The sequence below is a fragment of the Misgurnus anguillicaudatus genome, chromosome 10 (assembly GCF_027580225.2).
Source record: "Misgurnus anguillicaudatus chromosome 10, ASM2758022v2, whole genome shotgun sequence".
NCBI classification, from domain to species: Eukaryota; Metazoa; Chordata; class Actinopteri; order Cypriniformes; family Cobitidae; genus Misgurnus; species Misgurnus anguillicaudatus.
In genome coordinates, this window is record NC_073346.2 from 37,734,813 (window position 1) to 37,751,511 (window position 16,699).

General features: G+C 37.2%; 1 protein-coding gene across 1 annotated transcript in view; it reads right to left on the reverse strand.

The window, feature by feature from the left end:
* Window positions 1-16,699, reverse strand: part of eif3ha (eukaryotic translation initiation factor 3, subunit H, a) — a 95,130-nt gene that overhangs the window by 70,418 nt on the left and 8,013 nt on the right. The window contains exon 2 of the mRNA XM_055211342.2: window positions 9,604-9,760. Within this exon, the coding sequence (XP_055067317.2) occupies window positions 9,604-9,760 (157 nt within the window). The remainder of the gene's footprint in view (window positions 1-9,603; window positions 9,761-16,699) is intronic.

Below are 16,699 nucleotides of genomic sequence, written 5' to 3' on the forward strand. Positions count from 1 at the left end.
ATTGGAAAAACGGTACCAGATGAAACACTAAAAGACATTGACTGTTGCCATAATAAGCTTTATTTCATGTGACATGTTCCCCTCATTATTAATTTTTCTTTATTAAAAAAGTGTATTTTTATCTTAGTTTGTTATTGTCAATAGAGAGTGCCTTTTTTAAAGGGCTCATAATATGAGATTTTTTGTTATATGTAATATGTAAAATAAGTCTTTGGTGTCCCCAGAGGGCTTATGTAAAGTTTTAGCTCAAAATACCCCACAGATAATTTATTATAGCTTGTTAAAATTTTCATAACTAAGTTACTGAGTTGATCTTTTTAACATTTTCTAGGTTGAACCCATTTATAACATGGAAAAAGTCAGATTTTTATGCTATGACCCCTTTAAAGAGTTTAATAAAACATTCATTTAATATATTTTGGTTGCATTCGTGAGTTATTAAAAATGCAACTGCTTCACTAGGCATGTAATATTAAAGTATCGATAAATTAATCGAATCGTAATTGCATCGAATCAATGTTTGATGTATCGACAAATATTGCATAGTTGGCGGAGATTATCGATGCTGTATCGTAACGCAATGAACTGTCTGATTTACACCCTTATTGTGTAAGGTCTTTATACACCACTGATAATATAGTTATGTATATTATATTGCATTTCTGTCAAAAGATCATTTTATAAGTTACAAAGTGCACCTTTAACTTTCATTTAGTTGAAAATATTAACTAAACAAAGATTCTTCGTCTCCCAATGACAACATGAGGAAGTCATCCAATTAAAATGCTTTTAAAGCAGGTGTTGCCTTCTTCATGCTGCTAAACACGCTGAATGAAATCTAGTGCAGAACAATCATTTTCATAATGAAAGTAATTCAGTTCGATTATGTCAACCCTACTTCCAGCAAATCAGACATTAATGAGTCAACTGGGCTTTGTTAAAAAGCTCCCTGCAAACAATTATTAACATACATATATGCAAATATGATGTAAATTTGAGAGAGATTATAGTGCTCGCAATGAACAGCAATGATGCAACTCTAAAATTAATAAAAACCTGAATAAAATTAAACAATGTCTCCCCTTTATTCTTTATATATATGTCATTGTCATCACAAAAAAATCTTTATCTGACACTTATGTTTTTACTCACTTATCTTTTAACAAGTTAATAAAAATTCTCTCATCTGTACATAATTAAACAAAAGTCATGTTTAAAGGTGCATTCAAGCAGGGCTGTGTGGGAGTTTTTATGGTTTAACCAACAACTTCACATTGTTTTTTTCAACTGCAATGTTGAAAAAAGCAAAAGCGTGTTTGAGAAACAGTGCTGAATGAACTTAAAGTCCATGTAAAGTGGTATTAAATACGTGTTCTTAGTTTCTCACACCACAGAAAAATGTGATATTTACCACCCAGCCGAAGGTGAATGATTAAATAATGGCAAGAAAGCAAAATAAGTTATCAAAATTTGGGAAAACTTGGCAGGATTCTCTGCTCTCAAAAGCTGGGGGCGTGTCTTCTGAAACCACGCCCACTCGCAGGAAAGCTGAAGCATCTCTCTCTACTTTCAAATACTGATATAACCTGAATGGATGCTCGCGATTGTGTTGGGGCGAGGCCATGCTTTATGACTCCAGTAGGTTGTCGAGCCACCGTTTTAGCCCCGCCCAAATAATCCTGAACACAGAAATGTGGAAAAACTGTTTAACGGTGTAATGCTGCGTTTACACCAGCCGCGGTAGAGGCGACAAAAACGCGCTATTCACGCGTAGTTGGACGCTTGAACATTTGAGTTTACTCGCTTTAGTCGCACGTGAAAGCCGTGCGTGAAATTCTAGTCATTTGAGACATTTTCGCGGAAATTCGCGCCATGGGAGGGGCTTCTGCGACTCCGCTGAGACTTCGCTCGCTTCCTGTAATCACTTCACTACTACAGCAAGGTCCTGATTGGTTAACGCGGTGCGAAAAATCAGACGAAGTTCAGCTTTTTCAACTCTCGCTATTCCCCCAGCAACGCTTAATTCATGTGGAGCGCGCCATCCACACCGCAGGATGCCCTAATCGCGTCTTTGCATTGACTTAACATGTAAATCACTCGCGCTTGCCGCCACTACCGCGTCTGGTGTGAACCCTGCAAAACACACCAAAGGAAATTTAAAAACGTGAATCGACAATAGGTGCTCTTTAAGAACTCAAAAATAAATAAATTAAAAGCCTTGCAAACACTACAATTTCCCTCTGCAAATGCAAATCTAGTTTTTAATTTGTAGTTTAATTACCCAGTATGGTACCATTGTGGCACATCAGTTCATAACCTTTCAAAATTTAACAGATGGCACTTAAATCTGTCGACGTACAAAGTGCAACTTGAAGTGTTGCGCTGTTGTTCAGCAGTAATGCTCATTTTGGGAAATAATCAACCTGCAAAAATGATTCACAAGCACTCATATTCTCAATCTCTACTGATCCTTCAACATGCCCATTTTAAATTATTTAAACTATATACAATTTATCAAAACAGCATAGCAACATGCGGTTTTATATGACAGTGTAAACCCTGTACCAAATATGGGTGCATTCGATGACCCTCGCGTATAACATAAACATCAGTGGATCCCTAAAATGTGACATCATACATCAGGTGACACGATTCCCAGAATGTCCGCAGTTGATCTTCTGAATTGATTAATTCTGTCTTGAGAAGGGTGCAGATCAATCTACTAAAACCCTGGACAGGACACATTCAGTGGCATCAGGGACCATTAATAAATCAGGCCATTTAAGTACCAGATGGGATCAGCGCCAAGGTCATGATGGTGGGCCACGTCTCATGAGACTCCAAACAGGAGATGGATTGTGATTCCTAACTGATTAACTTACCTTTAAGATTCACAATAGAGTTGGAGATTCAGTTTCTCAATCGATGGTAGAGGTTTATCAAAACAGCAAAAGTGCTGAATCCAAACAAAATTATGAAAAGTTATTAAACTGACACACTGTAAACCTAAATGTTAGCTGTGTCCTAGACGGATTGCGTCACAGCAGCGTGACTTATAGCCGAACTATAGTTTATTTCTTACGTGTACGCAAGGATCTGCGTACAGTGCGGGTGACGCAATTATCGCTATTAGAAGTGCGCGCGTGTAATGTACGCGCACTGCCGAATTTTTAGCCCAGGAGATCCACTGCACTTTGTCGCAATGCGCATGCGGCGAAAGTCTATAAACTATACTTTACTTTATACAAATAAACGTTGCAAGGATGTGCATTTAACTGTGAACGTATATTGCGTACACGTAAACAGACAGACAATACTCCGGGCTTAAAGCTAGTAATAGGGCCGGCCATACTACACTTTTCGTTGCATTGACTTTGAATAATATGCATGCAAATGCGTTAGTCTATAAACGCAAGCTTGTACGAAGATATTTTGCATTTCGCTGTGTACCAAAGTTCAAGGTGAACTCTGACCTGCAAATTCGTATCACGTGAAGACATGTGACCAGTAAAACATCAGTACATCCCGGCGTGACCTTTCTCTAATGAAAAGCAAAGATGGACGAAGGTCCCCCAGCATATATTTGCAGTAACATACGAAAAATATTTGCATGCTCAAAGTCTATTGTGACCACTAGTAAGGCAATTTTTTAAGTAAACTCAACCCTGTTTTACAGGGTGTTTCCCCCCCATCTCATGCCGGCAAGAAACGCAACATCTCCATTTTTGCATTCAAAAAAAGTTGCAATGAAGTGAAAGAGTGTGCCCTGTGTTAAACGCTTTAAAATTTTTTCTGTCTGATTTAGTGTGTGGTGCACATGACCGTATACCGACACAATTACCCAAACATCCATTATAACCCACTAATCCTCATTCAGACAAACTCCCCTCATCTGTAAAACATGTAATGGTATGCATCTCTAATAGATATAAGCCTCTCAAGTTAATGTAGATCAGAGGAGTTCGGCTGACAAGACAACATCATGAACCCCAGTGCCAACCTTTCACAAAGAAAGTCCGATTTTAGCCGGTCAGGTTTAAGATAAATGAGTAAAACACCTGCACAGCACCACATGTGAAACTGGGAAGTGAAATGGAAAGTTTGTTTGGTTTAATGCAGAAGGAAGCGGAGGGATAGATAAGCTTATCTTACGGCCACATTGTGGGTCTAATCTCGGAGCAATGCACATGGTCGCCAGTGTCTGTCTCTGTAAGGTCCACTTAATCGATAAGCGCAGCACACCTGAAGCTTTCGGCCTGTAGCATCTGTGCGTTGAATCCTCTCATCTCTCTCGCCTCCGCCCATATGAGCTCAGTGAATCAGCAGATGTCAGGAGAGCCCAGGAAACTTCACTTAAGTTTAGGGTTAGCGGTCTGCATTCATTCATTACACGCTGGTACCGAGATGAGATTCATATAATCGATCTGATATCTGACTGATTCCAGGTGAGACGTCCAGTCCAACACCAGACCACCTTCAATGGTGCTATGCTAAGAAAAATAATCAAACTACATACAATTAGATTTACTTTTTTAATCAAAATATAGCGATATAAATATGCTTGTAGACATTTCCTGGAGCTGCGTGTGTAATGGTACTTTTTAAATATTTTATATTTTTGATCTTGGACTGCTGTTTAAAGTTCTTTAGGATGTAAAGCGTTTAATCAACACGTTATAGATGCCACATTGCGTCTCAAAGCAATACGTGCCTTATCAATGAAGTGCACCTCTGGAGCTGAGTTTTAATTCTACGACTAGTACATAGGCACCAAGCTGACTACTACCTAGGCAAACTACTTTATTTTACAGTAGCACTTAAGTGTAATTTATAGTCATGCGTAGGTTCTACGGCGTAGGTTATGCGTAGGCTATGCGTAGCCTGATGCGCATCTCGCCAAAATTTTAACAACGCGTCCGTATACGTAGACCGCAAGTGCTGTGATTGGTCCACTAGATCTTCTCCCGTCAAGTAAAAAATATCTGCTAGGGATGCATAACGAATAATCGTGATTAATCTATAGCAGAATAAAAGTTTTTGTTTACATCATATATGTGTGTAAACTGTGTATAATAATTATGTATATATAAATATGCACACACGCATGTATAATTTTAAGAAAAAAAATTATTTTTATATATTAAGTATTTATATTTATATATAATATAAATTATACATAAATGTACACATGTATATACTAGGGCCGGGACTCGATTAAAAATATTAATCTAATTAATTAGAGGCTTTGTAATTAATTAATTGAAATTAATCACATTTTAATCACATATAAATATTTGTCCTGAGAACATTGAGAAGTTATTTTTTCACATGGATTTTTTGTATACCATGAATAATGACTGAATACATAAGCTTAAGCAACAAAATATTGTTTATTTTTGTTCAACCAAGTCGTTGTACTCGGAGTCGGGCTAACATCCAATAGCTGCTATATGTTTTGCATTGAGATGATACTTGAGGCTCGATGTGCTGCGGTGATATGCAAATTCCTTGTTGCATAGCTTACACACAACCATGCTCTTATCGACGCTTCCATCCGTTCGTTTTTTATAAAAAAAATTCCCATCCACGGCCCAACCAAAGCGATCTCATCAGCTTCTTCGTTCATGTTCACTGTGGTTTGTTGTTGTCTGAAGTCATGATGAACGCTAGTTGGTGCTCCAGTATATTCGGTCCTCCGAAACTCATCCAATGAGAAATGTTCCGCGGTGCAAAAATAAGTGTGATTAAAATTCGTTAAAATGTTTAACGCGTTATTTTTTGTGTAAAGTCTCCGCCCTAGTATATACACATGTAAACATTTCTTAAATATATACATGCAAGTGTGTGCATTTATCTACACACAGTTATTATACACAGTTCACAGACATATATGACGTAAACAAAAACTTTTATTCTGCTATAGATTAATCACGATTAATCAATACTGCTACTGTGGGTTACACGCGTGGATACTGCCAACTAGTGGTCTGCAATGCCTATGGCATTGAGGCTACGCTGTAGGACCTATGCACAACTATAACAAGCCCCTTATGCAGGTCGATACAGAAGTTACAAAAAAATTAAAGAGCACCTATCGTCCGATTCACAATTTTACATTTCCTTTGGTGTGTTTGTGTGTATTAGAACATATTAACAATTTGTGAAATGTAAAAAGGTAAACAATGACGCGAGATATCGTTTCCAGCGCAAATCTTGTTTCTTGGACTACAACAAACACACAGATTGTAGGCAATAGTTTACTTCCTGGGACTGTTGACGTGGACAAGAGCGACATTTTCATAATTTCTCTGCATCTGTACCACAGCCTGTAAGTTAACTCCTGTTAGCATTGCGAGCAAATCTTTCAAACATGGTAAGGAGCGTCACATTTCCGGCAGATGTCAGAGGTATTTAGGCCAATCACAGCTTTTCAAATCGATGAGTTTTGTACAAAATCAGTGTGATTCAGGAAGAGAGGGAAATCTGGAGCTACAAAAATGCACGATGTGTGGAAAATAATGTGTTTTATCCATAAACCACACAAACACATTGTATTATACCAAATACACAAAAAACATTGTTTTTTAGCAATGAAATAGGTGGCCTTTAAAACGTAATGATACCAATCTGTAGTAGCAGCGAGGATGTCAAGCTGACAGAAAAAATTTAAAGATGAAAGTAATGATAATGCATTTATTTGTCTTGCTAAAATATTGACATAACACAGCTGGTTTGTCCAACATGCGTACGCTTAAAACAAAGAAATTTGATGTGTGTTTCAATATCAAACGTGCATTAGACCTTTCAGTTTAAATACAGAAGAGCCTTTTACAGAAGAGCCAGACTATCCCTGAGGTAACAGCATGATGTACAGTACCATTACACTCATGTAACAGGTCCTGCTGTACAGCATTAAGGTGTGACACTCTCTGTCTCTTCACTGAGAAGATAAAACCGTGTCTCATTCATCCCTGGACATCACCGCTTCGGTCTCTGATGCTGAAACATGAGGACCTGCAGCTTGTTAGTGCTCAACCAAGCCAAACGGTTCAACTCCACTAACAAGCAGCTTCTAACAACAAGGTCACCCTCTCAGTCAAAGGGCCAAAGATGGAGGTCGACCTCTCGGTAAGGCCCGACACCGAGCTGATAGAGGACCAGGAGCTAATTACATTACAACCCGACCAGACCAGTACATGAAACTAATAACCCAGCTCCCCCTGGACAAAGCCATGCAATGCTATGGTTCGAAAAGCGAAAAAAATAATAAGTGTGGTTTGCTCCGAGCTTGAAATTATTGCAGGGTATTTCTCCAGCTTTCTCCAACGTTATTATACGGCCTAAATCATATCCAAAAAAGCAACCGAACAAATAATAAACAATAACATTTTCTGTGTTCTCTGTCCTGAGAGGCAAATAATTAGTAGCACAAAAGCATCAATAATTAAAGAAATCGTTCACCCAGAAATGAAATTTCTGTCCTTGTGTGGCCTGTTGTTATTTTTTTCTTTATCACACAAACTCCAAAAAGAATCAAATACCATACATATGGCGCTCATGTGATATGTAAGTTTTATTTTAATTGTAAAGTCGCCTAAAGACGCGGCATTCGGACAAGAGTCTTCGACTTCGCCCTCTTGTGGCAGTCGTAATGAACTTTCGGTTTAAACGTCATACCACACCGAAGAGGAACAGAAGATTTTCCAAGAGCTTTCATATATTAACCATTTGAAGTGAACGCATTTGATAAACATATAACACGTGCTGAGAGCATTCGGTTAATATAATTATGGATGGAGGTGGCATTTAGCGACTTTTGCCTCTGAGCTTCACATATGGAGACAGGGCTCCAGACTGCCACCAAATAGGGGCATTTTGCCACCAAAATTTGAGAGTGTGCCACTGAATTTTACATTCAGTTGCACATGTGCAACAAGTAAATTGTACCTTTTTTTGTGATGTGACACTGAATTGGAAAACAGCACATTGTACTTTCTGCATCTATCATTAAAGTATTTATTAGTAATAGTGGAAATTAGTAGAAATGTGAATATTTGGATAGCATGTTGATTTACGGCGTGTGCCCCTAAATTTTCTGGTTTGTGCCCCTAAAATTTTCAGCTGGGGGCCTACGGTGCTCCTAGTGAAAAAAGTTAGTCTGGAGCCCTGGGAGACAATACTAAAAATAATAAATATTATATCAATAATTAATTATCTATTACGTAATCAATTATTTTTAAGTGTTACTGATAAAGATAAACAAAACAAAAAAGGATCAATAGTTTTCACCTCGCACACAGTGTTTTCATAGGAAATCAAGTTAAATTTTTTAAAGTGTTATATCTTTAATGTGTCATATTTTAAAGCTTATATAGAAAATTTCACATTTAAAGATGGTCACAACTCAACGCAGCCCTTGTGTCAGTGTTGTGCCTGAACGAGTTAATTGAACGATAGTTCATGAACTCGTTCATATTTTGGGCGAACGTGAACTGAACATAGTGTATTACTGCCTGATGAACGTTACTGTGAACTCGTTCATTCTGGTGTTTGTGAACGCTCTCTCAGTTTAACGTCCTTCAATAGGGTGCCAGATTTCTATAGGGTCTTCCAGGCGAAAACCCGGCTAAAACACACCGTAAACTGGTCTTAATGTGTAGTGGAAAAAACACCCAATCTGGCAACACCAGCCATCAGTGTTTCACCACTGCATGCATCATCAAAACAAAAAGCAGCATGGAGGTGACAGCAGCATGTTCCTTTACAAAAATGCAATTATTTCAGCTTTTTGCTCAAAAATGTGTATTTTTGAAGAAACCTACAAATTAATAAACGTTTTTTTCCGTTTTTTTTTTTTTTGATGGTTTGTTTTAAAAGCAGAGGATCTGTTCTTTTATTTGATATATTTGTATGTTTATATATTTATAGAAGAACATTTTCCTGGAAGACATTTTAGGACAATTTTCTGAAAATCACAAAAAGGTTGGCGGGCAACTTTTTTTTAAAAGGCTGGCGGGAAAGAGTAAATAAGAAAAAAAGAATGACTTCCAGTTTATCTGCCATTGTTTGTCATGTACAGTGGAAGTACAAACAAATTCATTGACATGTCAATTCAATTTAGTATTTTATATTTTTTACTGCATCATAATAAGTTAAATAAATTAAAAAATAGAAATCTGTTATGACAAAGTCAATCTGATTGTACTTAAAAAACTTTAAGTCAGCAAAATATTTTTGACATTTTTGTACACATTTTCTGAAGTCATACAATTTTATATTGCCACAGCTCTTAAAATAAATTTAATTGTGACCAATTATATTTGGTTATGAGACACATTATATCACTGAAGTCATAGCAAACATAATGTAAGTATCTAACATGTTCCCACACACATTGTAGTTTGTCTAAAAAAATGCCTTCAATAAAGCACGCAAGTCAGCTGGACTTTTTTAATGGTACTTTTTAACTTTTAAAGTTTGACAGATAGGGTAATTATGAGCTTCTCTATAAAAAAGACTCTTCAAAAAACTCGTTTTGGATGAATTATTTCTTAAACTACACAGAGAATGAAACTCTTGGCAGAAGATTGCGATGCACCTCACCTTCATCAAACTCGACATCTTCCTCAGTGTGCTGGGGAAAAGGAAAGCAGTTTGTGATCTCCAGGCGATCTTCGACCACCAATCCAAGCAGAACACCCTGTACCACCTCACTGCCCTGGCCCTCCTCCTGATAATGCTTAATGATCTTCAACACCACCTGCAGATAGAGACAAACAGATCATGAAACCTGCCAGAGAAACTTTTACTGAACTAACCAAACAAATCCCATAATGTACAATGACATTTATTGGCCTTAAAGAGATCTTACTAGGGATATTCGCCAACCAAAACTCTTCGGCTGACAAATTTGCCGCATTTAAAACGTGTGTGCCCCTTTTATTCTACACTTAATGTGGACTATTAACCCTAACAGCCACAGGTTTCCCACACCTTAGTTATTAGTTAACTTAAAATTCAAGGAACTTTCAAGGATTTTCCAGGTCCAATACCCTCAAATTCAAGGACTAAATGTGGGGACACATTTCAAGTGAGAGCAAAATTGTTACAGTTCCCTTTCGAGGGAACTCGCGCTGCGTCACTGCGGTGACACTTTGGGGATGCCTCCAGGGGCTAGTGCGTCTGAATGTGTATATCAAATTCAACTAATGGTGAGGCTTAACGACAAAGACAGGGTGATGCTGGAGATTGCTATCTGAAATATTGCCAAAGACGGCGTTACAGGGAAGCAGGAAGTATGGCAAGAGAGACGCAGCGTCTCGTTCCCTTTTCAGGGAACAACTGAGATGTTTTAATGTGTCAAACACAACTATGCAAAAAGGCATTTTGGTATGAATCAACATTCAGAAGATATAAACTTTTAAAGCGAACAGTTAAGTATGTGTGCTTATAAAGTCTAGAATTTTTATGATATTATCCTACACTACACAGGAAATATGATTTTCCAGAAACCTCTTGCATAAAATAGATTCAAGCACTTTCAATGACCTGTATCTATGTATGTATATTTTCAAAAACTTCCCAGGGCCTTGAAGTTTTTTCACCAGGTTCACAAACTTTCAAGGATTTCAAGGACCCGTGGGAACCCTGCAGCCAACACTGATATGTAAGGAGATGCATGACCAATATAATATATTACATTACAACAATTCATATTTACACAAAACTGCCAAATAAAAAAAAATAATCTTCTGTATACAACATTTACTGAGAATTCATTAAAAATGTGTAAAATCTGTTTATCGAAAGGCCGATAAGAGCATTTTCGGTTTTCGGCCGAAAGACTTTCTGAAAATTTTTGGTGGCCGAATATTCGGTGCATCCCTACAATTTTCTGATAGAAGATTAATAATATATGCATGCATGTTTGCAATTCAGAAATTAACGCTTTGACTTTCAAATAAACAAAAATAAAAGCACACGATTTATTAGGGCTGCATAACGATTTATTGCAACTAATCGTTTGCAGAATAAAGTTTTTGTTGTCGTTTTTATGTATATATAAATACACACACATACATAATTTTAAGAAAGAAAAAAAAAATATATATATATATATATATATATATATATATATATATATATATATATATATATGTAAATAGTTCTTAAATATGCATGTGTGTGTATTTATAGGGCCCTATAATTTCCGTGATCACGGAATCGCGGACGGAATCGCGGAATTGGCTAATTAACACGGAATCTAGTATAAACGCGGAATTTCGCGGAATTTTACATATTTTGAATAAAATTTTGTTTTTGTGTGGGAGACGAACGTATGTCTGGGGGAAATGCAGACCGGGAAAGTAAATCTGGGCGACACGCCCCCTTCCGTCGTTTCAGACCTCCTCCAAAACACTGAAACCATGGCAAAGCGGCTCTCCACGACTCTGCTTTCGTCAGCGAAAAAATTAAGAAATTCGACGCTAAGCACTTAGTTCCGAGCAGGTCTCACATGACTTTTATGTGACCGGAGAGCTGTTAGTTTGGAAGTTTAGTCAACACTCTGTTCACGGTGAGCGCAAAGATACATGCACTCTCTCATCCATGTCTGTCTCACTGTACCTCTCTCATGTGCACGCGCTCATGCATCTGTCCGAAGTGCGAACACAAATCCTCATGTATTTGTTCAGTTTTATGCATTTCAAGCGAGCTGAGGCAAACTAACTATCCCTCGCATGTCGCATTTAAAATATAATCATCTGCATCATGGCGCCGCTCTCTGTCTCTCTTTCGCTCGCACGTGCAAAGAGCTGCATGCATGCTCATGCTGTCCTAAGTCAGATCACTATCCTGTGTATGTTTGTAAAGTTATATGCATTTCAAGCGATTGTGTATAAAATATGGATCGCGTTCCGCTGGATTGATCTGTTTAAGGCACTTCTGAAGGCACCACTGCGTTGACACCTTGTTGTAGCCTCCTGCAACAACACTAAAAAAAAACAATGCATTGAATTGAGTTGTGTGTGCGCGTGCGCGCGCGTGTGTATGTGCGTGTGTAAATGCATCTTTTATAGTCATTAAGTAATCCTGTTATCCAGTTTTTCCCCCAAATCATTTACATTTTAATCATTAACATTAAAAGGCACACTCTTTTTATGACTAAAATAAAAGTAAAGGGTAAAAAATATAATTGCCAAAAATTAAAACGGAATTTGCAAAAATTAAAACGGAGAAAACGGAATTTGGGAAAAAATAAAACGGAATTTGGGAAAAAATAAAACGGATTTTATAGGGCCCTATATTTATATATACATAATTATTATACACAGTCACTACTAGAGCAAGCTCCTGATTGGTTAACGCGGCGCGTTTTTTCCGGCAAAGTTCAAAATTTTCAACTCGCGCGATTGCCACGGCAACACTCAATTCTCACCATTTGCGCAAATCGCATCTACCGAGCCGCATTAAATGCATCATTCGCGCCGCGAGACCTCCAGACGCGCGTCAACGCGTCTTCACATTGACTTATCATTGGAATCACTCATGCTTGACGCCTCTACCGCGGCTGGTGTGAACGCAGCATTAGAAACCATAATTTCATAAATATTTATAAATGTAAGTTTGGCATAACTGGAAAAATAGATATTTGTTATAAAAATCTCCGAACAGTAAGTAAATTAGTTGTTAGTTGTTTAGCTTATTTCAACGCTTTATATGATTTATAATAATTAATTTTGTTTAGGCCCCATATTGACAAGGGCTGTTTAAAAAGTAAATGACAGCATGAAAATTACAAAAAAAATACATGTTAGTTTACTGTAGCCTATATTCTACATTAAAAAAATAATGTACATTTATAATCATCATGGGCGCCCCCTGCCGCCACAGCTGGAAAAAATCCTAGAGGAAACACTGCCTCTCTAAGCAATATGCGCATTATCAATGAAGTATGCATCTCATTCTCGTAATAATAAATGGTATTAATATTACAAGATATAAACAACAAATCTATACAAAACTAAAATACAATTTATGGTTTTATATCATTAGTGCACCTATTTCATTGCTAAAAAAAACTTTACTTTACGTTATTTGGTATACTACAATGTGTTTGCGTGGTTTATGGTTCAAAAAACTAATTATTTTCAACACATCGTACATTTTTGTAGCTACAGATATTCTGTCTTCCTGAAACGCATTGATTTTGTACAAATCTGTACGTTGTCATTGGTCTGAATACCTCTAACGTCAGCCGGAAATGTGACGCTCCTTACCATGTTTGAAAGATTCAGTCACAATGCAATGCTAACAAAAGTTAACTTACAGGCTGTGAGTCTGAAGCGGGAGTAATTATGATAATGTCGGTCTTGTCTACATCACCAATCCCAGGAAGTAAACTATTGCCTTCAATCTGTGTGTTTGTTGTAGTCCAAGAAAAGAGATTTACGTTGGAGATGATAACTCGCGCCATCGTTTACTTTCGAGTAGTGCTGCACAATTAATCGCATCGCGATGTCAGCCTGTGCGATTATATGACAGCAAAATGTTGCAATTATATTAAATAAATAAATGTGTCACTTGTTAACACAAACTTTCTGATAACAGTTTGATGATTGTCCTTGCTGTTTAAAAAAAGAAAGAAAAACGAACAAAAAAAGGCAGTGCACTTGTGGCATGCACGTGTGGTGTGCGTCGTCACTTATACCAGAGCGAAGATGGATGCAGAGGAGGTTGACAGTGATCTGGTTGCTAAAAAAAACCTCTATGTCTGTTGTATGGCGGTATTTTGGATTTAGGATTACTGACACTGAGCAGTTGCTACATCATGTGGCAATACGAAAACATATCTAGTTTTACAAATACACATTTTAGCTAAACTGTGTGTGGATTTTCCTTAAAACCCATCAAGTTGACTCATGATACCATTTAGTATAATCGCAATCGCACATCGCAATATTAGCATCAATAACTGCAATGGGAAAAATTACCCAAATCGTGCAGCCCTAGTTTCGAGTTTGTACCATTTGCATTTCGTTAACTTGTACTTATACACACTTAACACACCAAAGGAAATGAAAGAAGGTGAATCGGGTCATAGGTGCTCTTTAAGATCAATTATTTGATGCTCCCTTAAGACTATCAAGAATCATTAACGGTTAAAGAACCAGAATTGTTTAGATGAATCAGAATCATTAAATTCCCGACGCCTCCCATTCTTCCCCATCCATCACCTAGAGCTAACAAATCTTCCATCATGTTCCAGAACTTTCATAAAATGTGAGCTACACACCAAATTACTCCCAATTCTCTGGATACATGTAACATAGCGAGAGCTCAAATGACCTGACAAAGGTGCTACGGGCTCGCTGCATCGCAGCCGTAAAGATATATGAACCATTTCACAGCGGCGTGTTCACTTAATTATGAATGGATTCGCTGTAAACAGTAACTTACAGCAATGCCCTTTGTCTCCCTTTAAAAAACTGCACTCAGAAATACGGTGGGCGTCTATGGCATCTCATTTCAGCATGAGCCGAGGTTTTTTCAGAGATTATTGTTGCCTCTTTGAGGGTTTGCAACAGGCTTTAAGGTCAGAAGGAAACAGGCAGAAAAGTCAATAGCGGGCGATCAGACTCCTGCCAATCTGTTCATTTCGAGCTGTGGCGCCGTGCTGAAGGAATTGTGAAAAAGCCTGTAAATCATTCAGGAGGAAAAGTCACACACCTGCCTCCTCAAATGAATTGAACTGGTTGGTGGGCTACAACCATGACAGATCATAAAGCTGCTGGCTAAGACGACAGCACAGAAACATGACAAACTCTCGGTCTGGTAAAAGAAATCATCGCCCATTTGATAGCAGACAGCAAGCAATTAAATGATGAAACACGTAGGCCTATTACATTAATGTAATAGCTCACTGATGTTAATTGTTTTGGGGGTGTTTGTTCTTTCACAATTTTTCCCAGAGTCTAGTTAACAATTCAATACTGTACATTTAGCCTAGGGTAAAAAAATGCAAAATATATATTAGTTTTAAAAGAAAAAGTGTGTCAAGAGTGTGTCCAAATGAACGCAGTGATGAGTTGACCACAACAGGGCAAGACTAATGCTGTCTTTACATTAGGGATGCATAAAGATTAATCGTGATTAATCTATAGCAGAATAAAAGTTTTTTGTTTACATGTGTGTGAACTGTGTAATAATTATGTATATTTTAAGAAAAAATATATATTTATATATTAAGTTTTTATATTTATAATATAAATTATACATAAATGTAAACTTTTGTTCTGCTATAGATTAATCGTGATTAATCGTTATGCATCCCTACTTCACATGCTATCGGAAACTTGATAATTCCCACTTCTGAAGTCGTGATTTCAAGCGTGTTGTGTTCACTTGCGTGTGATTTGAATAAATGTTATTTTAACGTCAAGACGAGGCAATTAATTTGTTGCGGATTAAAACTAATAAAGCATTCCTGCCACAGCAGAAATCCTTCTGACAATTTTCTTTTTGCCATTTTTTGGGGGGAAATGACCAATTTTCCGAACTTCAGAGGTCGCAATTGGGAAACTCGTATTTACGATAATTCCGATATCACGTAAAGCCGCCTTTCCACTGCACACGACAAATGACGGCCGATAACCCAGAAGTCATTAATTTCCTATGGAAAGTCGCAAAGGGGTTGCGTGAGGTGTCGACCATCTGCGGATGCGTAAATATCGGATCCGTTTTGAGTGTTGGATCCGTTAAAAAATTTGAACTTGTGCGACTAAAACGCATGCGATATGCCGACTGGAAGTTATGTATTTCATGGTATTCCAATAACAAACTGTGTGTGAGGTGAAAATGATTAATCCTTTTGGTTTAACTTTATTAGTAACACTTGAATCCTTAAAAAAAAACTTTTGATTACTGATAAGTAATACATTATTAATTTAATTTGTGTACGTTATTATTTTAATCTTGTCTTTATATGTTCTCTCCAAAAAATATTGGCAATCTTTGTCATATATGCATAGCTGTTTATTGTTTCATTCATTTGCATTCATTTATTTATTCCACCATGGTAAACATATTAAAATTAAGCCTCTTGTGCTGGAATGAGCTTCTCTCCCATATACGATTAAACTGAAACTTCATTACGACTGCCACAAGGGGGAGAACTCCGACTGTCGTTTCCGTATGTCGTGTGCAGTGGAAAGGCAGCTTAAGTCAAGAACGAGACCAACCAGACCAACATTTCCCAAATTCAACTGAAAGAACCAAGTAGCTACAACCGTAAACGTCTTAATAAAATAATACACAGAACCACTGCTGTGTTGCTCAAATAGGCACGAAAGTTCTGCTTTTCATAGATCTTGAATTTTGTGGACATTGTATTAGTTTTGTTTGAAAAAAAATTATTCATTCACTTTACTCAATTTTTTAAGGTAAGTGGTCGCAATTAATTTATTTAAGCTACATTTAAAAAAAACTTAAATAAATTGATTGCAACCACTTACATTAAAGAGTAACTAAACCCTAAACCAACTTTTTTAAGTTAATGATCTGTAAAAATGGGGGCTTTATTAGTGGTGTTCATTGATTTTAGTAAGTTTTTTGTCATTTGATTATAACGTGTTTCAATACTACAATATATGGTGTAAAAACATCTGAGTGCTGCCCTCTTCAGGTTGAACGGTGGCTACTG